At 44.9% G+C, this 26159-nt stretch overlaps 2 protein-coding genes and 1 non-coding gene across 6 annotated transcripts in view; 2 read left to right on the top strand and 1 right to left on the bottom strand.

Moving 5' to 3' along the window:
• The window catches only part of LOC132955348 (caskin-2-like), a 63272-nt gene extending 54801 nt beyond the window's left edge, over nt 1-8471 (top strand). For all 4 annotated transcript variants that reach the window (XM_061028173.1, XM_061028175.1, XM_061028172.1 and 1 more), the window contains 7 exons: nt 1438-1511; nt 1599-1709; nt 2821-2922; nt 3032-3170; nt 3305-5491; nt 6525-6747; nt 6966-8471. In XM_061028173.1, the coding sequence (XP_060884156.1) occupies nt 1438-1511; nt 1599-1709; nt 2821-2922; nt 3032-3170; nt 3305-5491; nt 6525-6747; nt 6966-7062 (2933 nt within the window). In that variant the 3' untranslated portion in view covers nt 7063-8471. The remainder of the gene's footprint in view (nt 1-1437; nt 1512-1598; nt 1710-2820; nt 2923-3031; nt 3171-3304; nt 5492-6524; nt 6748-6965) is intronic.
• Nucleotides 5803-5874, top strand: trnae-uuc (transfer RNA glutamic acid (anticodon UUC)). The gene has a single exon. It is a non-coding gene; the product is annotated as a tRNA-Glu (tRNA).
• A 1423-nt stretch (nt 8472-9894) lies between the features above and the next one.
• nherf1a (NHERF family PDZ scaffold protein 1a) overlaps nt 9895-26159 on the bottom strand; it is a 28454-nt gene continuing 12189 nt past the window's right edge. The window contains exons 2-6 of the mRNA XM_061028204.1: nt 20167-20337; nt 15909-16062; nt 15483-15544; nt 11376-11474; nt 9895-10742 (exon numbers count right to left, since the gene is read on the bottom strand). Of these exons, the coding sequence (XP_060884187.1) occupies nt 10587-10742; nt 11376-11474; nt 15483-15544; nt 15909-16062; nt 20167-20337 (642 nt within the window). The 3' untranslated portion in view covers nt 9895-10586. The remainder of the gene's footprint in view (nt 10743-11375; nt 11475-15482; nt 15545-15908; nt 16063-20166; nt 20338-26159) is intronic.

The following is a 26159-nucleotide window of genomic DNA, read 5'->3' as shown; positions in this document are numbered from 1 at the left end:
CAGGAGCTCTGTCCATCTCCTTCCTCCTGAAGGGTAAGAAATCATGACGGGATGTTTGATGTTCTGACTGCAGGGGATTGATCATCATTTGAGTTTCTAGATTCTGAAATGAAATGTGTCTGTTAACTTTAGAGAGGAACCTGACAAAAGTCCCTGAAGGATTTGTTCTGATGTTCAGATTTGCAAGGACAAAGATTTACAGTCCTTTTTTGTGTGTGCAGATTTTCTTCCATAATATTTTACAGGTGCAAAGAAGTGTACGTGTTCGGGTTGTCTCAACTTGTTTTGACAAAATCTTTGAGTCAGTTGTTTGCTGGAGCGTAAAACACTCGACCAAAACGTTGATTAGGTTTAGTCTCCTGCCCTGAGGACAAATACCTCTCTGCTAGGTGTGTTTATCTCTCTCAGGAGAGAGCAGAGCCTCAAAAACAAAACACAGAGAAAAACAGAACAAATGAAAAAAACTGAAAGATAAACTAGTTAGAATCTGGAAGCTGGAAGTTGTTTGCTTTCTGGGCATCTGAATTTTTTTATCAACCAACTTAATACTTTAAAGGAGCAATATGTAACTCTGAAAAAATGGTACTGCAGTCCAAATTCAAAACATTGTAGCTCTCCCCCCGCCTCCTCCTCTCTAGAGTTGATGCTCACACAGGTTGCCATGTGGTGGACACTGAAGCTTCAGTGTTTATCCAGCTCTGCATCGGTCTGTAAACCTTTCTGCGTTCTAACCTCTCTCCATTTTTCAAAAGCATCTCCAATATTGATCCTAGTTTGAGCTCGTTTCTGCTTGTGGAGCTTATTAGAAACATGCAGAGGCCTTTTAGGTCGGGCACAATCACTTCTATCTGAACCAGTTCTATTGCCCACTTCCATCGCTGCAACACCTGTTGGTTTGACCTGATAACTGCTCTCATATCTGGCAAACCGAGGGGTGTCCAAAACGGCCGTGTGGGGCTGCCTTAAAATGACCTACCTTCTCTGGTCCACGGCAAAAACAGCAGCAGCTTTGGAAAGTTCATCTGAGTGTTCGGACACTTAATATATGAAGTACTTTGTAAATGTTGGTAATTAAAAGGTAGATGGATTCCATCAGGAGGACACGATCAAACCGCTCGCCCGAGGGCAAAACAGGCAATGATGTGAGAGCTGGAGGAGAGGTGCATTCCTCAGTGATCTGTGGGGATGAGTCTGGACTCAGAGAGCGAGATGTGTCAGGACTGTGTTCAGTGAGTTTTCACTGATCAGAGAGATAACGCACCTCCGCTCACCTGAACAGACCCAACAACAACCCCCCCTACTTAAAGAGACAGCTGCACAAAGAAGCTTAACATGACTTCACTTACCAAGTTTTACACGGCCAAGGTCATGGACTTTTACACTTGTCCCTGTAGAGTGTAGAGTCAAACGCTATGATTGATTGTGTGTGTTTTGCAGGTGGTTCCCGTCGGCAGGTAAACGGCACTCCTCAGAAAGGCTTTGTGAGGCCGGAGCACCTCCTGGAGGGCAAGGTGAGTTCAGGAGATCACAGCTCTTTGATTTGTCTGAGACAGAAAAATACTCATAAATATTCCCCGTTTTATTTTTGTTTTCTTTAGGACGCTGAGGCCATCTATCAGTGGCTGTGTGAGTTCCAGCTGGAGCAGTACACGTCCAACTTCATCAACTCAGGATACGATGTTCCCACCATCAGCAGGATGACCCCTGAGGTGTGTCTTACAGGTTACATGTACTAAATACAGCACAGACCATACATACAACTTCAAAAGTGCAAATGCACAGTACATGGGCAAAAGTTGTATAATCGTACAGTTTGATGAACAAAGTGAGCTCTGAAAGTTACAGCGCCCAGAACATTAAAATAAATAAATAAACGAGCAATTTAGAAGCATGACTCTCCAGCCTGCTATCTCTGTCCCTCCATACAAGACCGTCATGAAATTACCAACAACCACATCGAGCAGCAAAGACAAAAACAAAACCTGATACACACAGATATCCTGCAGCTTTGCTCCGCTCAATAACGACTGCTGGGTCGAAGCTGCTCCTAACGCGCTTTGTTCTGCACTTTGGATCTGAAAGTCTTGGTCCAGATGGAAGAACAGCCTGTTGTGCAAGGGCTGTAGACTAAACTGTTCAAGGCGGCAGTAGCTCAGTCTGTAGGGACTTGGGTTGGGAATCGGAGGGTCGCCGGTTCAACCCGGCACGGACCAAGTCCGGAAGTTGGTCTGGTAGCTGGAGAGGTGCCCGTCCACTTCCGAAGTGCCCTTGAACTGCTCTGGAGCGCTCGCTGTGGGCAGCCCCCTCACTCTGAGACCTCTCCATTAGTGCATGTCCACAGGATCCTGTTTGTGCATGTGTGTGTATTTCGGCCTATGTGTGTGTTCATGTTCATTAGACAGAGTGTAAAATTGAATTTCCCCTCGCGGGATTAATAAACTGTCCAAGGTCTCTAGACTAAACAAATACGCTGCACTCCCCCGTTGGCTGAAACCGTCTTGCCCCTGTAACACCTCTGTTACTCCCTCTGAAGACGGAACAGAGGAGGGATCACTACGTCCCCCCATTCCACCTTCGGGACATTCAGATTGAAGGTCACAGGGGTGTTAATATCGCGGCTTGAAACAACATTCTGAAAATAACCATTGATCACTGAGTGCTGACTTGTCTTTGTAATGAAATAAGAATAAAGTAAGATTGTCATATATACTTGGAAATAATCCTCCTACTGTAGCAGTCAGTCCTACATTTGTATGAGAGTTGTTTGTGATGTTTCGAGGCGTTGATTAAGCGGCTGCGTCCATGTTTTTTGTTCTTCAGGACCTCACAGCCATCGGAGTGACAAAACCGGGACACCGGAAGAAGATTTCGATGGAGATCGGCAAGCTGAGCATCCCTGAGTGGCTGCCTGATTACATTCCTGTGAGTGATATGATTTAACATTTATTAATCCTTTCTACTTTTCTCGATTTTGATCAGACGAGTGATTCATCCACGATGATGTATCTTTTTATTTTTGTTTGCTGCTCAGTCTGACCTGGGAGAGTGGTTAAGTGTGATTGGACTTCCTCAGTACCAGAAGAGATTGAGTGAAAATGGATATGACTCCATCACCATCGTCAAAGACATCACCTGGGAGGACCTGCAGGAGATCGGCATCACCAAACTGGGTCAGGAATCTCTGCTGCTAAATGTTGTCTCAGAGGAGGACATTTTTCCATCATCCACCATTTTTTGGATGTTTAAACTTGTGTACTTCAATTGTACTTCAAAGATTTTAATGATTGTTGTGTCTTTGTTTCAGGCCATCAAAAGAAGCTAATGTTAGCTGTGAAGAGGCTCTGTGACCTGCAGCGCTCTCGTAACAATGCCGACAGGGCCGGAGGCGGGACTCTCAGACGGAAGCCCCCAGGTGCTCTGGAGTTGGTGGCCATCGAACACACACCGACACACATAGTGCACACTCACAGTCGCTCTGACGCTCCTTCTGAGGACTGTTGCCCCTCCCCTCGCACACCAAGGACACTCCTCTCCTTCCAGGACAGCGAGTTGAGCGCCGAGCTGCAGAGCGCCATGATGGGCAGGGCGGGAGGTGGAACTGCAGAGGCATTCTGCATCAGGGGTGTGACCTCCGCTGCAGCCATGTCGGTCAGTCAGGAGAGCATTAGCATGCGGTCACGGGGATCTGGGAATTCTGGGAATTCCGGGAACTCAAATTCAGGATACCCTCAAGATCACCAAGCAGCACCGTCAGCGCGGACGTGCAGCCAATCGCAGGAGAGTCTGGGGAGCGGTGCCGGAGAGGAGGCCAAACGTGGAAGAAGTAGTCCTGGAGGGAGAAGTAGACAGAGACCGATAGAGATGTGGGAGCAGCAGAGTCGATCTGCTACACCCAACAAACTCCCCTTCTCCCCCCTGACTCCTCCTCTCACCCCCAGCAAGATGCCCCGTTTCGCCTACCCGGCTGTCCCCCCCAAGGCCAAACACTTCCAGTCTCCGAGCCGCCTCTATCAGCCTCAGCAGCATCCCCCCTCGTCACCGTCCCCGCTGCCCTCCCCCACACAGAAGACATTCAGTTACCTCCAGGCCCAGACAGGAGGAGTCAACGGGGGTCAGTGGGTGCTCTCCAAACCTCTGCCTGGAGCCGTCCCTGTGCTAGGACCCCGACCAGGTCAGGTCCCCGCTGATGCTGCCCAGAGGGGCCCGCACAAGAAGCGTGCACAAAGCCTGACTCGCTACGCTCTGTCCGACGGCGAGCCAGACGAAGACGACGACCTCGCTCCCCAAAACACCTCCTCTTCCTCTGCAGTGATGCCCTCTTACGCCACTCTGTCACGCAGGCCAGGACGCGGCCACACCAGCGCCACAGGAGCCCAACGCCACATCAACCGCAGCCACTCGTTCGCTGTGAGATCCAGACGTAAAGGCCCTCCTCCTCCGCCACCAAAAAGGATGAGCTCTGTGAGCGGCAGTCCGGCACGCCAACCAGGAAATGGGAAAGTTACGGAGGCTGAGGTGAAGGGAGGGGTGGAGACGGAGAGCACGGGCAGCGTCAGGAGCATCGCAGCGCGGCTGGAGGGGAGCGGCAGCGGCGGCGGCAGTCCATCCAGGAGGATGGATATTCCACCAACAAATGTCCCCAGTTCACCTGTTTTCAGCCCAGTTTCCTCTCCCATTCCACATGTTATGACTGCTCATATGATCCTACAGAACTCCAAACCCGTCCCTGCGCTCGGAGTGGGGGGTCTGAGGAGGACAGGAAGCGAGAGGACAGAGGAAGAGAAAGTGAGGAAAAGTGAAAGGATGTCTAAAAGCGCCACACCATCTCCAAAACACCTCGCTGTCGAGCGCCTCCCGTTCGCAGAAGAAGGAAACCGCACCATCAAACAGAGACCCAGGACAACATCCATCAACCAATCAGACGCTGAAGTCAAGACTCCTCCAGAGGGTCAGCTCCAGACCCCGAGCAGCCTGGAGCTCCCAGAGTTTAACCTTAAAGAGTCGGACACGGTGAAAAGACGACACAAACCCAAAGACTCGCTGTCGCCCGACGAGGCCACGCCCCCCCACAGAGACGACAACCACCCGCACATCAGGAGCCTCCACCCACGGAGCGACGTCAGTCCGCAGAGCGACGATGAATCTCAGAGGCCGGGGAGGATGTTCCAGAGAGCAGGATCCATGGGAAAAGGTCCAAAGCCTCCAGTCTCCTCAAAACCTTCCAGTCCTTTCAAACAAACCCCAAACAGCAGACCAGCAACCCCCCAGAAAATACCACAAACTAATGCACCCACAGCCATTCCTCAACTTACCAGTGTTCAGATTCACACCGTCTCCCCGAAGCTGGGCGGCAGCGTTCACACACACACAGGTATAACCAGTCCAAACCTCGGAAAACACTCACAGACAGCGACCCCGAAACCAGAGAGTCTACAGAAAGGTTCAGGTCTTTCAGTGAGACTTCCTCCGTCCGGCTTGGCGTCAGCAGCAGGTAACACCGACCAAAAAAACGATTTTGTTTACTTTGTGACTTTCAGAGCAGATTCTCAGACCAGAACAAGCGATCTCTTTAGACCCCCCTCCTCAATCCCTCAGACCCCCCCTCCCCCTCCCTATCCTGTTTCACCAGCAAGTGTCTGTGAGGCAGACTGATGACTGCTGATATACTCTGAAAACAAGATTCTGAGATGGATTTTATGAGCATATCAGAGTAGATTTGATTGGTTTGTACCAAAGAAAATATTTTCTTCTGTTTGATTCTCCTTTAGTCGTACGACACTCCGTCATTATACCCTAAACGGTTCCCATATGCTCTAGCGGTTAGGATTCCTGGTTTTCACCCAGGCGGCCCGGGTTCGACTCCCGGTATGGGAATGACTCTTTGGGCGGCAGTAGCTCCGTCTGTAGGGACTTGGTTTGGGAATCGGAAGGTCGCCGGTTCAAGTCCCGGCACAGACCAAGTCCGGAAATTGGTCTGGCAGCTGGAGAGGTGCTAGTCCACTTCCTGAGCACTGCCGAGGTGCCCTTGAGCAAGGCACCAACCCCCCCCACCAGCTCAGGAGCGCCCACTGTGGGCAGCCCCCTCACTCTGAGACCTCTCCATTAGTGCATGTCCACAGGATCCTGTTTGTGCATGTGTGTGTATTTCAGCCTATGTTTGTGTAGCATGTTAACTAGACAGAGTGTAAAAACTAGTTTCCCCTCGCGGGATCAATGAAGTATAAATTATTATTATTATAAACACTGTGTCCACAGGTTATCAAAATGTCCGATACTTTGGTGCTTTTCAATATCAATGTTTTAAAACGATGCAGTCAACGTTATTTTATATACTAAGAAAAAACTACATCTGTTGAGGCCCCGACGCACCGAGGACATTGTTGGTGAGCGATCTCCGCCTTAGTGTGTCCAGCTCCGTCGCTACCCGTTGGCCCCCCTTTGGCCTTTAAGTGTTTAGTTTTTGACATTTAGCTTTGAAACACTTTTTTAAATAAATGTTAAACACGTCACTCTCGGTCCTGCAGGAACAAACCTCCCCGTGGTCCAGTGTGTCGTGTTCCCCTCTCCGTCCTCCCCGGCTGCAGCACATTCGTACCCAAACTCTGCAGGGAGAGCGGGGACTCCTCTGACCGGTGTGGCCGGTCTGGAGGTTCTGGCTCAGAAGAGACTGGAGCAGACCAGTACGTCACTGGAGGCCGCTCTGAAAGTGGTGGAGAACAGACTGGCACAGGGGAGCAGTGTGGACGGGTAAGGACTGCTGATCTGCATGATTCAGTGACTTAAAGGGTTGAAGAAGTCTGTTATTAAAGAGAGTATTTTTCACTGCACGCTATTGGCCTCATCCATACGTACAGGTGCATCAGTAAATCAGAGGTAGATTTTTAAGTTAACGTGTTTCTTCAGCACCTGGACTGATGACTACCTGCTGTATCGAAGGTGTGTAACCTTTCCTGTCTGTTTCTCAGCGGTGGCAACACGGTGAAGGCGGCGGGGAATATCCTGGACGACATCGGCAGCATGTTTGACGACCTGGCCGACCAGCTGGACGCCATGTTGGATTAACTTTCCCCTCACAGGGTCCAAGTTCTTTCATCAAGAGGGGCAAAGCCATTAAAAAAAAAAAAAAAAAAAAAAAGTTATAAAATCCAGCGAACAGGAGGTGACAGTGAACATTTGATGCTGCTGTGAACGACGAGACGAGGCGGCGTCTTTGACTCTGGATGAATCGATGCGTTTACATCTGAGGATTTCCTGCACGTCTTCTCCTCGGTGTTACAAAAGTTTTTCAACGCAGCACTTCGCCTCAGGACGCACACCTGGGTATGTTATTGGAGCTACAACACAGACGCTGAGAGATCATCTTCCAGATGTGTGTGTGTGACTGTGCGTGTGTGTATGAGTGTGTATGTGCGTGTGTCTGTGTGTGACTGTGCGTGTGTGTATGAGTGTGTATGTGTGTGTGTGTGTGCGTGTCTGTGTTTGTGTGTCTGTGAGTGTGTGTGCGACTGTGTCTGTCTGTGTGACTGTGTGTTTCTGTTTGTGTGTGAGTGAGTGTGTGTGTGTGTGTGCCTGTTGTTATGAGTGTGTCTGTGTCTGTCTGTGCGTGTGAGTGTGACTGTGTGTGTGTGTCTGTGTTTGTGTGTATGAGTATGTGTGTGTGTGTGTGCCTGTGTCTGTTGTTGTGAGTGTGTCTGCGTGTGTTTGTGCGTTTGTGTGACTGTGTGAGTGTGACTGTTTGTGTGTATATTGTCACTAAAGGGAATAAGGGTCCATTAAATTCACACGTTACATGTACATGAGTCTCTCTGTGTGGTCAGATATCTTTTTACTGAAACTATTTATAAATATGTTTTTTAACAAAGTGAGTTTATGATATTTCTGTCTGCTAAATATTTTGCTGCATTGTTTATAACATGGAGAAAGTTTATTATTATTTGTTTTATTAAAGGCAGAGTATTCCACGTGTATGTACGAGATCTGATTTGACGTTTTTCCCAAAGTTTTTTATTCTCAGGACGCACAAAGACAAGCGGAACGTTCTGTAAACGTTACAGTCAGTAAACAGTAAACATGTTTGTACGTATTTCTACGGTGGCTGACAAAGGCAATCAACCTGCAACAACTATTACGGTTTTACACAGCAGTATGTAGCGCTGACACCTTGTGTTGAAAATGGGTACTGCAGCCCAAATTCAAAACATCAGAGAGCTGTCTCGAAGTTCGAGCTGTTGCAGGGCGGTCGCCTCTTGTCGGGCCATCATCTATATTCCTCCTCTTTCTAAGTTTAAAGGTTTGACGTCTCGCTGCGGGGTGTCAGAAATGAATTTACTGTTACTGTACGTGTTTTGTGTCCAAAGAGCAGGAGATGATTCTAACATTTCAGAAAAGTTTCTCAGATTATTGTCAAGGTGACTGAACTCTGTGAGCGGTTGTTTACTGTAAATAAAAGAGAAGTGTTTCTACAGATTTTATATGTGAAGTCGTTTCCTGAAGACTCTCTCAGCAGCTCTGCTTCTGCTTACACCCGTATGTACTGTAAAGCTTTGTGCTCACTGCGCACACACCGGCAGAAGAATCAAGAACTTCCTGTTTCAACAATTACAACGTGCATTTTGATTTCTTTAATATAACCCTCATGCATCACTATGGACATTTTTGTCCATTTGGGCAAATGTTTCCTCTTTATCTGGCCATCATTTTGGCTGTTAGTGCATATGGCACACATTTTTGTAAGAAAGTCTCAACAAATTTTGGATTGCAATTTTTTATTTTAATAGAACATTGAACATTTTCTACTACATTTTTAAGTCATTGTTTTTCTACATCTCTTCAGCCCTGCTCAAAACTATCAAGTATTGAATAATTATCAGGATTTTAACCCTTTAAATGGCACTTTGATTACATGATTCTGGCATTTAAAAGGTTAAAATCCTGATAATTATTAAATATTTGATAGTTTTGAGTAGGGCTGAAGTTATTTGAGAGATTTATGCAAAAAAAAAAGTAGAATAAAATATTAATTTGTTGTAATTTTATAGCTGTTTTTTGGAAGTCTACATTAAGAGGGTAGTAAATTAAACTGATGACTCAGGGTTAAAAACGAATCCTAGTATCATCTTTTTGTACCTGTATGGAGCAGAAATGACTTAAAGGTCAAAAAGGTTCAGAATTAGTTGCAGCAGTGAAACAGGCTGTCATGGCTGCAGTGTTTTTCTCGGTAAATATTCCCAGTTTAAAATATGTCCTCATAAAAGTAGTTATTTTTAGTCCCTGACATGCTCAGATCGATCTCTACATGTGTGACACCCTCACAGGAAGAATCCATGCAGAGAGAGAGCTTCAAGTTCAGGAGGAAGATGATTTATTAAAAACAGAACGCAGATTGCTCTTTTCTTATTCACCTGACTACATCGAGAAAAACAGTAATTTTTTCACTATAGCCTACTTAATGAGTGTGATTGTGTGTGTGACCTTGTTACTTTGAATTCAACCCAATAATTGTGTTACACAGAAACACATTTCAACGGCTTGTTCTGTAAATCACGGGATAGTTCCCCGATATGAAACCAAGAATTTCTTCAAGCCTCGACATAAGCTCCTGAAACCTCTTACACAGACTCTCTTCTCCCAGCACTGGAGAGCGTGATGTTTATTCTAAATATTTGAGTTCTGTTTCATCCTGCACATTATAAAAAAGATGATTTTTAATTCTTCAATGTTTCACAAACATGTCATATTAATTCTCAGATCATCGTGGCTCGCTCATTTCAAAAACTTTGTGCTCCTCACTCCTACCCGACTCGAACCCTCGTTTTTCCCGCTGTACATGAATGCATCACAGTTGAACCTTCCTGCAGCGTATCAACAAAAAAACATGACAAAAACAGAGTCGAGTAGATTTGATCCAAATCTTATATTTGTCACGCTCGATACATCCTACAGCACAGAGCAAAACATCTGGTCTTGTTTTTAAACTTTCACACGACCTCAGACGTCTTCGGTGTCGGCCACAGAATCAAAACACGACTCACCGAGGAGCTTCATTTCTCTCGGGTCAGTCCAGATAAAATCATTTATTCATGTATTTACAAATCTAGAAAGAGCTACATGGAAGAAAAAAAAAACAGAGGCGGAGAGATTTCTCATCCTGGAATCATAAACGGTGACAGAAAGACGAGCGCACACACGTTGAAGGATCGCTTCAAACGTGTGTTTCCTGGAATGATTCGATTATTAAGCGCTTCTCATTCACACAGATCGGCGAGCCGCTGATTACAGGCGTGACAATCGGACATTCATTTCATCTCTAAATCTGCCCTCGCACGCTCCGCCTCACGTCAGAGCTGCTCGTTCTTCTTCTTCATATATTAAACATTCATTCCTGCATGGGACATTTTTTTTTTTTAAACATGACAGAAAAAGTGGTGAACCCACCCCCCCTCAATTAAAACAGATCAAATCATCACATAATACTGATGCTTTAAAAAACGGGTCTGTTCAGAGTCCGAGGACGTAGATGTAAGATCCAGAGAGCAGACGGGACAGATGACGACGACGATGATGAAGATGAAGACGGTGGAGGATGTTTATAGGTTGCTGAACAGTTCGTTCCTCTTGCTCCAGTCCATGGACGGGGCTTTCTTGGCGGATCGTTTCTGGTGGGCTCGTTCTCTGGCCTGAGCGAGAGACAGACCCAGACCCAGATTGTCGGCTGCGGGGGCCGGCTCGGGGGTCCTCTCCGCCTGCAGACACACAATTTACACCAACTGATCATGAGTGAAAGGTGAAGGGTCAAACATGAAGCGTGCGATGCTTTACTCAGTTACAAGAAGATTTCAAGTCGATGAAAATAAACTGATAACCCGTTGCGCACTGAGAATGACCACGTTTCACCTGTAGCTTCCTCGGCTTCACCCAGCACGTGTAGGCTGTGCACGGGGGTACCCTGTTGGTCGTTTCGATTTCAAGTCTTTTTCTGAATGCACTTCAATAACACAGCTCCGTTCAAAATGGCCGCCACAAAAACACGTTCTTCTCTGGTTCTACTTTATCTGGTTTCTGTGTTTGCGTTCCGAGTAGCAGGTTGGATACGTCATCGGGAACGCCCCCTGAAGTCCGAACCTAAAAAAAACTACACCTGGACGCCCATGTATGGTCTCTGTGTGGGAGGGTTGGGTTAAACGTATGAGTACGTTTATATTTATACCAAGAAAGGCGATGAGAGTTATATTGAGAAAACAAAGACTAAATGAAGCTGGACTGGACGGATCCTTGTTTGTTTCTTGAGCAGGCTGGCAGTCGACCGAGGCTCTTATGAACATATCAACGACACAGGGGTCACCTCAAGTGGTAATCAATGAAAACACACTCCGTACCTCTGCAGGGGAGGGGCTGCTGGTCTCTGCTGGCTGGTCGGCGTTGGACGAGGCGCTTGACGAGCTCAAAGACACGCTGCGTTTAATCTCCTCTGCTGCCTGCAAACACACAGAACACGGAAATATGAACCTTCAATCTCATAAAACCACAGAACTCCACCTCTATACTCCGATCCTCGGACACAGCTTTACGTTCCAATCCCAGCACCAACATCTTTGAACAATGTTTAAAAACCCTCCTGTTCCGCTCAGTTTATGGACTTAGTTCAGTGTGTTGTTTCGTTTGTGTATTTTGATGTAAAGCATCCTTGGGTCCCTTGAAAGACACTATATTTATTTAATATAATTCATTATTTATTTTATCTCTGTAGGTGGTGGTACGTTAAGAGGATTTGTGATTCTGCTCGTAAACAATCAGAAAATGTTGCTCTCTCTGCTTTCCTTTTAAAGTATTCTCTCTCAGGGCGCTTGTGGCCTAGTGGTTAGTGCAGGCTCTCCATGTACGGAGGCTAAAAGTATTTTCTCTCAGGTCCATCCATTCATCCATCATCTATACCACCTTTTTTCCCGTTTGGGGTCGCGGGTACTGGAGCTGATCCCAACTGTCATTGGACGAGAGGCGGGGTTACAACCTGGACTGTTCTCCAGCCAATCACAGGGCTGACATATAGAGAGAGACAACCAGACACACTCACATTCACACCTACAGACAATTTAGAGTCAGCAGTTAACCTAACGAGCATGTTTTTGGACTGTGGGAGGAAGCCGGAGTACCCGGAGAGAACCCACACATGCATTGGGAGAACATGCAAACTCCACACAGAGAGGCTCCTGTCAGACGGGGATTCTCTCAGGTCTTTAATTAAACACCACAAAGATAATCCTTTATTGATCCCCATTGTGGAAATTAAGGACTTATTATATTATACTATACTATATATGATATAATATATATATATATATATATTATATACAAATAATAAGACGGATATCTCAGAGTAGAAAACACAAAATCTTGACTTCTCAAACAAAAACTTTCTGCACGGTCGGATTAACAAACAACAGCTCAGAGAAAGCCGGTGTCTGTGAGGTTGTTTGTTTGTTCCTGTGGTGTCCAGCAGGGGGCAGCAGAGCCCCTCCTGTCACTACTGTGACACGCAGCAGGTTTTAATCTCTTCTTTTATTATAAAGGCAGCAGAGGCTCAGTGTCAGCACTAATCTGTGAGCTCCGTGTTTAAACTGTGGATGAAATATTAACACACACTGCCGAGCCGCACCGTGACCCCGTGTGACTCACTTCATGTATGATTCGTTAGCAGCTGCCACGCTAAAAATAAACGCTGTAAGTGGCTTTGGACAATATGCCTCAACAACACACACCGGGAGCCTGACAACAAAACGCACACAGTGACCCACAAACTGCTACGCTGTAATCCAGACACTCCTCTTTCTATTTACACTAATTCAATCTATAAATCTCTTAAGTTGTTGACTTGTTTTGACCGTCGATGCGGGTTATTTCTCTCTCTGTGTGTTGACCTACGGAGCCTCCGAGACGCAAATAGAAAATCAAACTCTGAGAATCAATTTAGGAAACATAAAATCTAAACAGTCTCTCCTTCTGTGTTTGTTTACAGAAGACTTCCAACATTCGGGGCGTTTTGGGACCGCAGGAACTTTTTCATAGTTCCAGGAACCCTCAACCACCGCGCGATGCCCAGCCTCCACCATCGGACTGTCAACGTGCACCTACGTCGATTGGTCGAAAAACAAGAGCGAATCGTGTAACAGCAACCGCCATTTTTAAAATCCCACTGTAAACGTTAGCAAATGACGGTAAACAACGGTCAGTAAAAGGTTTTAAAATGTTTAAAAATGTAAAAAAAAAAAAAAAAAACGACTGACACATGCACTAAACGCTTTCACACTATGTTACATTCATAAATCCAAACACACCGCTGTCACCACGGCGTCCTCCATATTTTCTGTTGTGCTGTATACAAGTTCTAACAACTGTTGGCCGGCTAACGTGACTTTAAAGGAGCAATATTTAACCCCTAGTGGTTAAAATGAGGACTGCAGTCCAAGTTCAAAACATCATATAGAGCTGTCTCCCCCCGCCCCCTCCTCTCTAGAGTCGATGCTCACCCAGGTCACCATGTGGTGGACACTGAAGCTTCAGTGTTTAGCCAGCTCTGCTGTTCTTAATCACTTTTTAAAAGCTAGTGTTTTCATCACTGGCCCCACCGGGCTACCGTACCTCTCGGCAAAATAAATTCTTGAAGCCAGGCGTAAATTTTCAAATAGTTTCAGCTCAAACAGATGAAGGTCGCCCACATGTTGAGGGTGAGAGGTGTTCATTAGCGTTTGCACGGCGCTCTGTGCTACATCATTAATGCTCAATGACTGATTGTTTCTTTTTTTGAAGCAGAAGAAGAAGAGTACGACTCTGTCCGCCTGTGTGAGTGTGTGAACGCCACTCGTTAGTCTTCTCATTAACATAATCCCCATACACCCCCCCCCCCCCCCCCCCCTCCGCCTCCCCCTCCCCAGAGTTAAAGCCACTTCAATCCCATGATCCTCTGGGACACGAGCGAGAGGGAGAAAGAGAGAGAAAGAGAGAGAGGGAAACACACTCTGTTGCCATGGGGAAGGGTCAGCCACAGTGTCACCAGAGAGGCCAATCCACTTTTCCCATGTTGTCACTGTGTGTGTGTGTGTGTGTGTGTGTGTGTGTGTGTGGAGTATTTACTTTCGATAAACTGATCCTGCTGCGTCGTTGGAATGTCACACGGACAACATGGCGCTGATACTGACCACTAATTAAAGGGACATTCCACTAATTTAACAGAAACAGAGAACTACAAATCTGGAAAGTTAACGAGCTGTCCTCTGTGACAGTAACCATGATGATGTCACAGTGATGTCACATCCACTGAAGAAATCCTGCATTTCAAACGTGGATCTTTAAGTATCAAAAACACGGAGGTCAACCGGGCAGGTAGAGTTCAATAAAACACGCCCTCAAGGTGCATTATGGGAAGTGTAGGATTATACATCTTTAGATTTTTACACATAAAATAAACATTTTGCTCCCTGCACTTCGTTTACTGATGCCAGTATCAGATAAATAAGGAGATTTTTGAGCTACACGTCTCATACTGCTGCTCTAAAGGTGTACCAGACTGACATCACTAATGGTGAAAGTGAGTTAATAGATCTCCTTTAATAAGAAATATTTATATCTGATCATGTATTCAATCTTATTTCAGAGGAGACAATGAATGAAAATCATCAAGTTTGATTCTTTTATATGTTTAGCTTCATAATCCAAACTCTTTTCTGCAAACCCCGAGAGCAGTGCATCATAGTGTCTTGTTCTTTTTGGTCTTTTGACTTGTAACACATTTCAAGTATTTCTTTTCTTTTAGTGTTTTAAGTTGAATTTCTTAAAGAGTATTTTAGTGAGTTTATTGAAGCGTCAAAAGTCCAGAAGCAGAAAGAAAGAGAAGTGAGGGTGTTTTAAAACGCAACACAGGCCCCCGAATGTTATCATGTCTCCATTTGTCATCCCTTTGAAATGTTATCAGTAACACACAGGGCTGTGTGTGTGTGTGTGTGTGTGTGTGTGTGTGTGTGTGTGTGTGTGTGTGTGTGTGTGTGTGTGTGTGTGTGTGTGTGTGTGTGTGTGTGTGTGTGTGTGTGTGTTTGTACGACTATCTTTGTGAGGACCGTAAGTTTTTAACCGAGGGAGGACCATTTTGGGAAGTGAGGACATTTAGGGTCTCAATTAATTTTTACTGTAAATGCCTCCAGACACTATTTTTATTCTTCTCTCAAAGTTTCAGAGAAGTCCTTAAAAACAAGGGACAAAATTAGAAAAATGTATTGTGTGTGTGTGTGCATATCAGATTGTTACAGTGCAGTCCTGACAGGAAACGCACGAAGACAGAGTGACAGCTTCACAACGCTGTCCAGAAGTCTTAATCTGCTACCAGGAACTTCCAGAGAGGATCAGTGAGGCTTTCCCGGTCACTATCTATCTGTGTGTGTGTGTGTGTGTGTGTGTGTGTGTGTGTGTGTGTGTGTGTGTGTGTGTGTCCTCACCTCCTCTTCCTCTGATGCCCTCTCTGTCTCCCTCTTCGTCACTACTGGCTCAGGCAGAGGTCCTGCAGGGGGCGAGAAAAAGTTTCAGGATTACTGCGTCCAGATTTGTTTTTGATTTTCAGGAAATCAGTTGTCATAAAATACATCTGATATTTATTTCACGTTGTGATTGTAAACGTTCATCTCGGTACCCCCTCAGCTATCGACTGACAACCGTGTACTCCTCCGGGAGTGACAGCGACCTTTTCAGGCATGTCAGCGCAGCCACGAGTTAGCAACTTCCAACTTGCATTGTTTACAGTCAAATTAGCCGCCTAGGAACAGACGTGTGTTCTCACACCGAGAACAGATTCTGCATTTCTGTGTATGGTCGATAAACAGGGATGAGTAAACATGCAATGCATCGTGGGTGTTTGAGTGTCGTACCAGTGAGGTGCTCTTCGGTGGGCAGGACGTTGCAGCGCTGAAAGTATTCTTCGGCTTCAGCATCGACAACCAGCAGACTGCTCTCATCTCCTCCAGCTTTGATGGCGGCCACCACCTCCGTATGCTGCAACCCGATCACCGACATCCCATTCACCTGAGACAGGAGGAGGAGGAGGAGGAGGAGGAGGAGGAGGAGGACAATGACGAGGAAGAAGATGAGGAGGACGAGACAGAGAAGGAGGAGCAGGAGGAAAAGAACGAGGATGAGGAGGAGGAGTTAATCATATCCTCTGAGTCAGGGTGACATCTTCAGATCTCTTGATATTTTGTTTGGTCAAACCACAAGTTAAAAATCCAAAGATTAAAATTAAAACATGAAATCCTCTCTTAAGAAGCCGTGACACATTTTCGTCCGATAAGTCACTTTTAATAAATCAAAATTCAACACGCTTTCTCGCACTATGGCTGTCTGTCAGTCTGTCTAAGTTGAACCTGATGAACTTCATCGTGCTGAACGGTGTATCATTTTAACATGTGCCAGAAGCCCAGGAGGCAGACTCTAGAGTAGACGCTCTGGCTCTGGCATTACTACCACCCGACGTCTCTGACGCCCAGCCACCGCCACCGGACTGTGTCGTCCCCACAACCAGCGCCGTCCTCATTCATGCACGGCCTGCTCCGACCTCCACCTCAGCGTCAAGGAAGTGTGGACAACAGGAACCCGAGGAATACAAAGGTGAAATCCTTCCTGTATATTATCCCATATGCTCTTTTGTAAAGCGTCTCGAGATAACACTTGTTATAAATTTGTGTTATACAAATAATAACAATTTTTTCTTTTTATGGTGATTGAATTCTAAATATTGGTATATGTACTTCTCATTCTCATACTGTGATTGTGATAGAATGAGGATTTATTGTGCAGTTGTGATTCACATTACACAAGAGTCTGAATGATTGATTACAGAAGATGCAGACACCAGTTTTGTGTTGCTGTTTGGAGAAGTAATGAATGAAAGTAATGAAACCCAGCAGGGGAGAACTGGTGCCAGTGATGGGAAACATTTGGTAACACTGTTGTTAAAGGGGGGGGGGGGGGGGGGGGGGGGGGGGGGCGGTACACAAGCACACTCCCAGAGCTGGAACTAATCAAGCATCCAGGGAGATAAGGCAGAGGAGGAGGAATTCCTGTGGGAGGGCGATCTGTGGTTGGGATACCGTCAGGAATCTCAGAGACTCCCACAAAGACCGTGAACGTTGGACAGGTGGTACTGAACATTATAAGACCCTCCTCTCATTGACTCCATGACCTCAGCTTAAGATTCATTACACTCAGCATTTCTGTTTACTGGGTCTTAACGTCTGACAGGACAGAAAAGCCGTGGAATATCTCGTGTAGATTTCCTTCAGCGTGCAGCTGTGAAAGAGGCTGTAATGGCTGTAATGTAACCCCTCGACCAATCGGAGTTCATCCACTACAAGATGTATTTGTTTTTGCACCGACAGGCTCAGATTGTTATTCTACGTGTCCGAGAAAGAGATCTTTCTGTGTTGAAATCCCTTCAGTAAAGGGTTTTAAATATTCACCGCCTCCAGACTCCACTGAAAAAACAGCTGATTTACCGTGTTGGTCTTTTGATCAATTGGTTTGTTTCCCTGTGTTACTGTGTGACTTTTAATACACTTGTATGTTGTGACAATACTTTGAAGAAGCTTTTCAGTTTCCTTGTAAGCTAGTCGGTTCCTTATAGGAGCCCTGAGGAACTCCTTTCGTCTGTGCCATTTCTGTCTTATTTTATTCTTGCGTCTTTTTGGAACAAATAAAGAAACAAGAAAGAGCGAAAAAGCAACACTGGTGTTACAGGTTAACCTTAGTTCATACTTGTGTTGTAGTCCAGACCACACTAACCGAGACCAGGACATACCTAAGACCAGAGTGTTCAGAGACCCCAAGACATTTAGGGATCAAGACTGAGTCGAGACCAAGACCAGAAATATCAATGAAAAATCATCATCTTGTGTGCAGGGGGCGTGTCACTCAGACCGTGACAGCGTGAAGGTTGGGGTCTTAACAAGGGGATAAAAATGAAATTATGAATGAATTCAAGTTATTCATTCTTTAAGAAAGAGGCGTTTTCCTTCTTATCTCAGTAATGACGTGAAAAAAAAGCAGATCTGTGGCAAGACCGAGTAAAAATGCTTTAGAGTCTCAGAGGAGACCAAGACCTTCAAAAGTGACCAACTCTGAGTACTACATCGATCATTGCGTACTGATGGTGCTTGTAAATTTTCCAAAGCTGGCCTATTTAATTTATTATTGAGGTGTACAGTGACATTGATTTCCAAAGCACTTGTAGTAAAAAGGGGAGTTCCTACAGTATCTGACTGCTTGTCTTCATTGACAAAAAAAAAAAGTTGCTATGTCCAGCAATTGCACCGTGATATCAAAAATCCAATTGAATGGTTGACAGGATAATCGTAATCAATTAAATCAAATCGTGAGACCGGTAAAAATGAACAGCCTTTTTTGTCGTTTGAGTTTGGTTCCTTTGAGAAGAGCGACGTGACACATACTGCTTGTTAAATTTAGGATGTTACACTTCAAAAGGGTCTTAGACTCTTAGAATGCGATCTGAGCCTGTTGGTGACAAAAATAAGAACTTTAAGTGGGTGCACCTTCGATTGTTGCATTTTTCCAAAGGATTACATCGCAGCTGTTACAGCCAGGTGAAGCAATCTACTGTTGAAGTCCCCAAACGTTATTTGGTTAGACTCTAAAATATGTTAAAAAGGTCCCAGGTTTCAAAAGACCAGCATTCCCCTCTAAGCCTCTTAAATGTCAAGTTTAAATCTTCCACTGTGATTCTGGATTCAGTAAGTACAGTTGTGGAGTTATCATCAACCCTGCCCCCTTTGTCTCTCCTGCATGTGAGCGGCCCCGCAGACTGAGCGAGCGCGCTGTAATTCAGCCCTCAGACGGTGTAAGTGGATTAACTGTGACCCTGCCATGTTCTACAAGGCCAGCATGCCCGGTCATCACACACACTCAGCGTGGAGGGAATGGGGGACTCTGATATCTGCTTCAAACACACTTCCAAAAACACTCTGAGCACAACAAGGTCCCGAGCATGTGGATGAACACACCTGCACACAAGCAGAAAACCCGCCGACATCCCAGCTGCACAGATTTGGAGTCTAATAATAACCTAAAACCCTCCTGGGATTTCAGTTTGCCCACTCGCGTAATAGGATTAAAGCTGATACCCAAACAAAATACAAATCAAGGCAGAACTCTCACAGTGAGAAGAGACGCAACCTTCTTCAGGAGAGACTGCCCCGATTCACACACGTTCCTCACAGTGCCACGTTCCTTGTCCAATGGGAGGGGGGGGCCTCAACAGGTGAGACATGACGTAATGAATGAATGCTGCAGAAATCCAAGCTGGGCGGATAAAGTCACAAAGTCCGACACAACAATCACATTTTATCGCTTCTATATCACTACTGTGTTGTTGGACGTTTTCACTGTGTCAGCAGAAATGAATAAGGCGTTGCTTTACTACATAAACCAACGCCCAAGCCTCCACCATCGGACTTTGCCGTCCCCACAGCCACCGTCGTCCTCATTCATGCACGGCCTGCTCCGACCTCCACCCCAGAGGCAAGGAAGTGTGGACAACAAGAACGCGAGGAATACAAAGGAGAAATCCTTCCTGCATTATTATCCCATCTAGACAAGACTTGTTATGAATTGGTGCTATGCAAATAATGATTGATTGATTGATGAACAATGATTTCCCCGGCTGAGCAGCGGTCACAGGATGTAAACATCATCCCCTCCGCCTGTTTCCTGAGTATTTCCTGCTGCGTACACACTTCAGCTCACCCTGACTTCATGGGGAAATGTAATAAGTGGACGGGGCAGGGCAGGGGAAAAAAAATTAACCCGCTTGCACATGCAGCTCATCCTGGAAATTTCAGGGAATTATGTGAGCTACAGACTGTATAAAACATGGTCTCAGTGATGACATGCTCCTGAAGCGTATTTTTGAAGCCCAACGATGGCGGTGGCCATATTGGAAATGCTGTCCCCAACTAATTTTTGATCAGTACAATAAAAGATAAACAGGTTGAGCTGAAACCTGTCAGTCACATCACTCCTGCCCATAATTACACACCAATTATTAGCCTGAAGATAATCAACATACCCAGAACACAAAGTATCGATGCACCAATGGTGTGAGTGGGTGTTGTGTACCTGGATGATCTTGTCCTTCGGTCTGAGTCCGGCTCTCTGTGCTGGGGAGTTCTCGTCCACAGCTCTGATGAACTGACCCGGTTTGGACTTCTCGCTGTGCAGGTTGAAGCCATAACCGGTCAGTCCTTTCTCCATGCGGCAGAGACGAGGCCGCAGCCCGCCTCGCTCATCCTGCACACAGAAGAGAGAATTCAACTTCATTAAAGCATTACTGATTACTGCATAGGATGTTTTGGAACCAGGGTGTGAAATTAAAATGTATTTAAAAAAAATCTTTATGTCTTAAAAATCCTAACTTTTTTTTTGTGGACATTTTGACTTTATTGGATAGGACAGCTGAAGAGAGACAGGAAATGATGAGAGGAGAGAGCAGGGGACGACACGCAAAAAAGGACTGAAGTCAGATTCCAACCCTCGGCTGCTGAGATGAAGTCTACAGCCTTGGCACATGGGGCACATGACACAACCGCCAGGCTATGGCGAGCCCCGGATGTCTTATGTTCTTTCTTTGCTCATCTTTGTAGAAGTCAACTACAACTGGGATTGCGACCATTAAAGGTCCAATCAGTAAGATGTGTAGTGAGTGAAACGATAAAGTGACCTTACTGTATGATCAGACATTAAGGAAACATGCTATGTTGAAGTGCTGACTTCTCTGACAACAATACAGCAGCCAGTATGTCTTCCTTCTAACTTTAGATTCTGGTCCTGAATGCTCTGGATTTGTTTGGACCAGAGAAGGTAGGCGGTTTTAAGGTACCCCCACACGGCCGTTTTGGATGCCCCTCGGTTTGGCAGATATATACGCGAAAGGTTTACAGACCGATGCAGAGCTGGCTAAACACTGAAGCTTCAGTGTCCACCACATGGCAACCTGTGTGAGCATCTACTCTAGAGGAGGGGGCGGGGGGAGACAGCTCTCTACAATGTTTTAATTTGGACTGCAGTACCCATTTTAAACACTAGGTGTCAGAGTTACATATTGCTCTTTTAAGATAAAGTGCTGATCATCTGAGACACGTGGTCTTTGACGTGAAACATCTTTATTCAGTGTCTTTACGATTTAAGATTCTAAATCTGTTTATTTAAGAGCAGGACATCCCTGCAGGTTACCGGGCAACAGGTCTAATCCGTGTTGATGATGTGCACCGAAGGAATCCTAAAACCAAGCTCAGCTAATTTTAGCGTCAGCTCGCGGCCTCTCCTGAAATCACATAAGACATCACACGAGACCAAAAAGCACTGAGGAGACACAGACTTTTAAACTTTTTTTACTGAAGTCTGTTCTTTTTAGAGAAGGGGAGACCTCTGTGGATAATTCAGGTAAAGGATTTTGAGTCTTTGTTTCTCCCATGCTGTGTAGCTCTGTGGTCAATGTGCAAAGGTTAAAATACAAATGGGAGTCAACGTCTGCTATGAATCCCTGACTCTTAGGAGAAAGCTCCACCTTTAACACTGGCGTATGCAACATGTTCCCGAGGCAGCAGCAGCATTAATGAACACCTGATGCTCTGATAAAGACATGTTACCCACCCACCTGTCACCTGATAAACCAGCAGCTATCAGTGGGCGACACATCCCCGCCCATCAGAGGTTATCTGAGAGTTACTCCCGACAGAAGACGAAGCAGATTCAGCACGCACGCACGCACGCACGCACGCACGCACACACACACACACACACACTAATCCAGGAGTTTGCTGAAATCAGCAGGGTTGATGATTGATGAGTGTTAAGGCGATGTGATGGTCGGGCTGAACCACTGGGTGGAATCACACATTTTTGACAGGGTTTACATAACCGTGAGCAGCAGTAAAGGTGATAATGATGGTATAACAGGTGAGGTGCAAAGTGCAATGCAGGAACACTGTACAATACACATCATCTTACAAGCACAGGCTCTCACCTTTACAGATAAGTACTCGTATAGATCACATCCTATCTGCTTAGAGGGCAACGTTTCAGTATCCAAACCCTACTAATGTTATTGTGCAAGATTTGCCATTTTTGATGGATTTATTTCTCTCCTGTGATCTGTGTTACGAAATGGATACAAGGGATACAAAAGTATAGAAGTATTGCACCTTTTTACAACTTTAAATAAAGAATGTGCAACTTTTTGATCCAGTAGATGTCGCCCTTGAGCAACAGCATGAAACCAAAACAAACTGCTGTTTGGCCACACCTCCTCTATACTGAAGCCTCCGCGGTTATGAATTAGAAAAACGCAGCATAATGAAGCACCATTAAGCCCAAGCAGCAGACAAAATTGTCCTTGGCTCGAGCTGCATTCTTGTGTTAGCATGTTAATGTTAGCACACTTTAGTTAGCTCGTAGCTTCATATTAAACATAAATTGACACAGAAAGACTGAGATCTAAATACACTTATGTGACATAAATAATCAGTGAGTATGTTCTTGTCTCTAGTCCTTGACTAAAACAGCTTTTATACACAAGGGGAGGTCCATGTAAACACGGTTCTGACAACAACACAGCCAGCGGGACTCAAGCTTCTCACTCATTGTAGACAGTCATGACTCAGAGACACATTTACACAGGATATACTCGATTTATGATATATTTATGTGTAAAATGTTCCACATTCTGCCTTTAAGTTGGCAACACACTGGATGATTTGCCCCGCCAACGATTGTGTCTTGTCGATTATTTGTCAAAATAATCCTCAAGGGTGTGGTGTCACTACGATTATTCAACCGCTCCGATCGATGCGGAGCCTCCAAGGTCTCGATTGATTCCAAATCAGGCTGCCTTCGACAGAATACAGGGGTGCAAACTCATCAGGGATGAAAAAGGTGACATGGATACAAACCCCCCTAGGGGGGTCTGGGGGCATTTTTAAAAAATTTAAATATCAGCTTTAAAATGTTAATTTACAGACGATTTAAAGAAGCAGTGCCAACAATAAGAAAAACACAATTGCTTGTCGATATCTATGTTCTGTTCTAACTTTTTGATAAAGCTTCAGTGAAACATGAAAAACCCGTGCTCCCAACCTTCAGTCCCTTTTTATAAAATGGGATGAATTTGCAGAACAGGGCTTACCATGTTCTACTAAGGGCTGATGTGAAGGGCAGTCACTATGCAAGTAGCTCTCAGAGCAGAGTCTGAGAGAGCATCATAATACAGTCATCAAGTATGGCAATATTATTGCATATGTTCTATCATAAAATATGTAACATTATCAATATATTAACCTGATGTTTTGCTCCTGCTGATTCTCATTTAGGTTATATTCCCTCTGGCCTTATTACCTTTGTTGACCAGCTGTCATTTCAATGTTGCCAGAGATAATAATGAACCAGAAAGCTCTATGAAGTTACCTTCAAGCTAGCACGCATTTCTCTCAACATCTTTACCTATGGCTACCAAATGTTAAAAATGATCAGACAGTATGTTTAATGAAAGGCTGGCTTTCATTAAAGTGTTTTCACGGAAAATAACGTTATGTAAATTAGCCATGTGCTGCACATTGCGACTCATTGAATCAGGTTTCATGCTTCTTGCGGTCGATGCGGCGATATTGCGCAATCGCGGTCGGCTCGAGAATGGTCCGCGGAGGGTCTGAGCGCCCATTAAGGCCAAGTAAAAAATGCTTTTGAATCTTAGATGAGACCAAGACCCTCAAAAAGTGGTCTCCAGACCAATCTTGGAGCACTACAACACTCGTCTGGTGCTCACATTTTCCTGTTGATTCTGTTTGACACTAGATAATCTATGTTTATAGATAAATAATACATAAGGAATCAAAATTGATAAGGCCTCCAACATGTGGCAGAAAAAGGACACAGGTGTCCCGTTTACTTCCACAAATCTCTTCTTATTACATTACAATAATATTACATGTCATCCTGGAGACATCAGAGTCCTTCTGTCTGATGTTCAGGGTTATTGTTCTCTTGTCTCAGTCTGCACAGGAAAACCACAGAACCAGTAGAGCGGCAAGCAGCAGAGTGCAGAGTGCAGAGACAGCAGGAGACGAACGCTAACGACACTTCCAAGAGTAAAGTCCAGCTGACAGGCTCTCTGATACACTTTACTAACTTGTTGCTAAAGATTCACCCATCTGATTAACCACAAATAAGACACAGCTGCTGCAAACATCTCTGCAGTATGACATGTGACTGACCGACAATAATCACACAGTCATATACCTGAAATAGTCCAAACAGCTCAGAGTTCAATGTTTTATCGATGTGAATACAATGATTTCAGAAACAGAAGAAATCTAACCTTGATACTCGAACTTCATTTGTGTGACGTGATTCTCTGAAGCATTGCATAACTGAAAAACAGTCTACACACACTGACAGCATGTCCCAACATGTCCCATCAACCTGCAACCTTTACCTGTTTGGGAGTCATTTTCATTTGTAGAAAACGACAGCAATACATTTTAAATATTAAATTGTATTAATCGATTTTTTTGTTTTGTATTTATTAATAAATCTGCAGAGCAATGGTTGACTTTTATTCCAAAGGATTGAATCAGAAATATTTTTTTGCCGGGCGCCGGATAACCTAGCAGTTATCTTGCACGCCCCATGTACTGTAGGGAGGCTAAAGTCCTAATTGCAGCGCCGTGGGTTCGAATCCGACCTCAGTCTAGTATTATTTTTAGGTTGACTGGTGTTTGACGACAGTTTGTGGTTTATTAAAATAAAGTGAAGCACAAGTAATAAAGAAATGTTTGTAACTAGCAGTTATTGCATTCTGGTGAATATTTATGCAACAACTTGTGGTGGAAGCTCAATCATGTGAAAGGGACACATGAAATTAATATTCATGATTTATCGGTACCATCCTCTGCAAAGTGGTTCAACACCAAAGCAGCACCTGCAGCCTGATAGATTCATCTCAAATGTTGCTGCAGAGATCTGTCTGCATAGATCTGGCTGCAGAGATCTGTCTGCAAAGATCTGGCTGCAGAGATCAGGCTGCAGAGAACTGGCTGCGAACTCAGAGGTCGACTCTTTGCATGGACAGAAACATAACACACTGTTTGCCATAAAACCTCCTCAGTGTGTGTGCAGCAGTATTAACCTGGTTATAGAGTGAGGCGGCCCTTGTAAACATCCCCCTGAGCTCGCTGAATATCAAAGGTTAATGGTTTTACAGCTTTCGTGGTTAAACATCAGGTCCTCTGCTCCAACAGTGAGTCTCACAATGAGCACTGACTTGTTGTTGAAGGACCTTGAACTTGGTGGAAACACCGAACACTCTGTGATATGAAGCCTTTATGATCACATAATTCCACAAAGAGAACAAGGTACGCTCCACACAGGATGAACATTTAATCGTTTTAGTGGTTTAATTAGAAAACAGTCTATTGTAAGCATTGCATCAGACCACAGAAAAACTTCGACAGTAAAAGTTGCACAATGCACATCAACAGCTCCTCATTGGATGTGACAGGGCTGGATACTGAACTCAAAGGTGGCTGTAACACTAACACAGCAGGCTTTTGTCTAATTTAAACTTTTTTCTCATCAAGACATAGTTCAGATGGTCGATATGTGAGTTTTTGGGGGCAGAACTGTGATGTCAAAGTTTCTGAAGTTTATACTTTATAAACATTTAGTGTCCTTATTCTTCTAAAGACTCGATAGAAGACGCGTGTTTGATTCTAAAGTGTCTGTAGAGTAACTTTAAAGATCCAATCAGTGAGATGTGTAGTGAGTGAAATGATAAAGTGACCTTACTATATGATCAGACATTAAGGAAACATGCTATGTTGAAGTGCTGGCTTCTCTGACAACAATACAGCAGCCAGTATGTTCTCCTTCTGACTTTAGATTCTGGTCCTGAATGCTCTGGATTTGTTTGGACCAGAGAAAGTAGTCCTCGGTTTGCCAGATATGAGAGCAGTTATCAGGTCAAATCAAGAGGTGTTGCAACGATGGAAGTGGGGAAGATAACTGGTTCAGATAGAAGTGATTGTACCCGATCTAAAAAGCCTCTGCATGTTTCTAAT

This window comes from Labrus mixtus, chromosome 21 (assembly GCF_963584025.1).
Source record: "Labrus mixtus chromosome 21, fLabMix1.1, whole genome shotgun sequence".
NCBI lineage: Eukaryota > Metazoa > Chordata > Actinopteri > Labriformes > Labridae > Labrus > Labrus mixtus.
The sequence above is the reverse complement of the archived record's forward strand: the minus strand, read 5'-3'. Positions and strand labels throughout refer to the sequence as shown.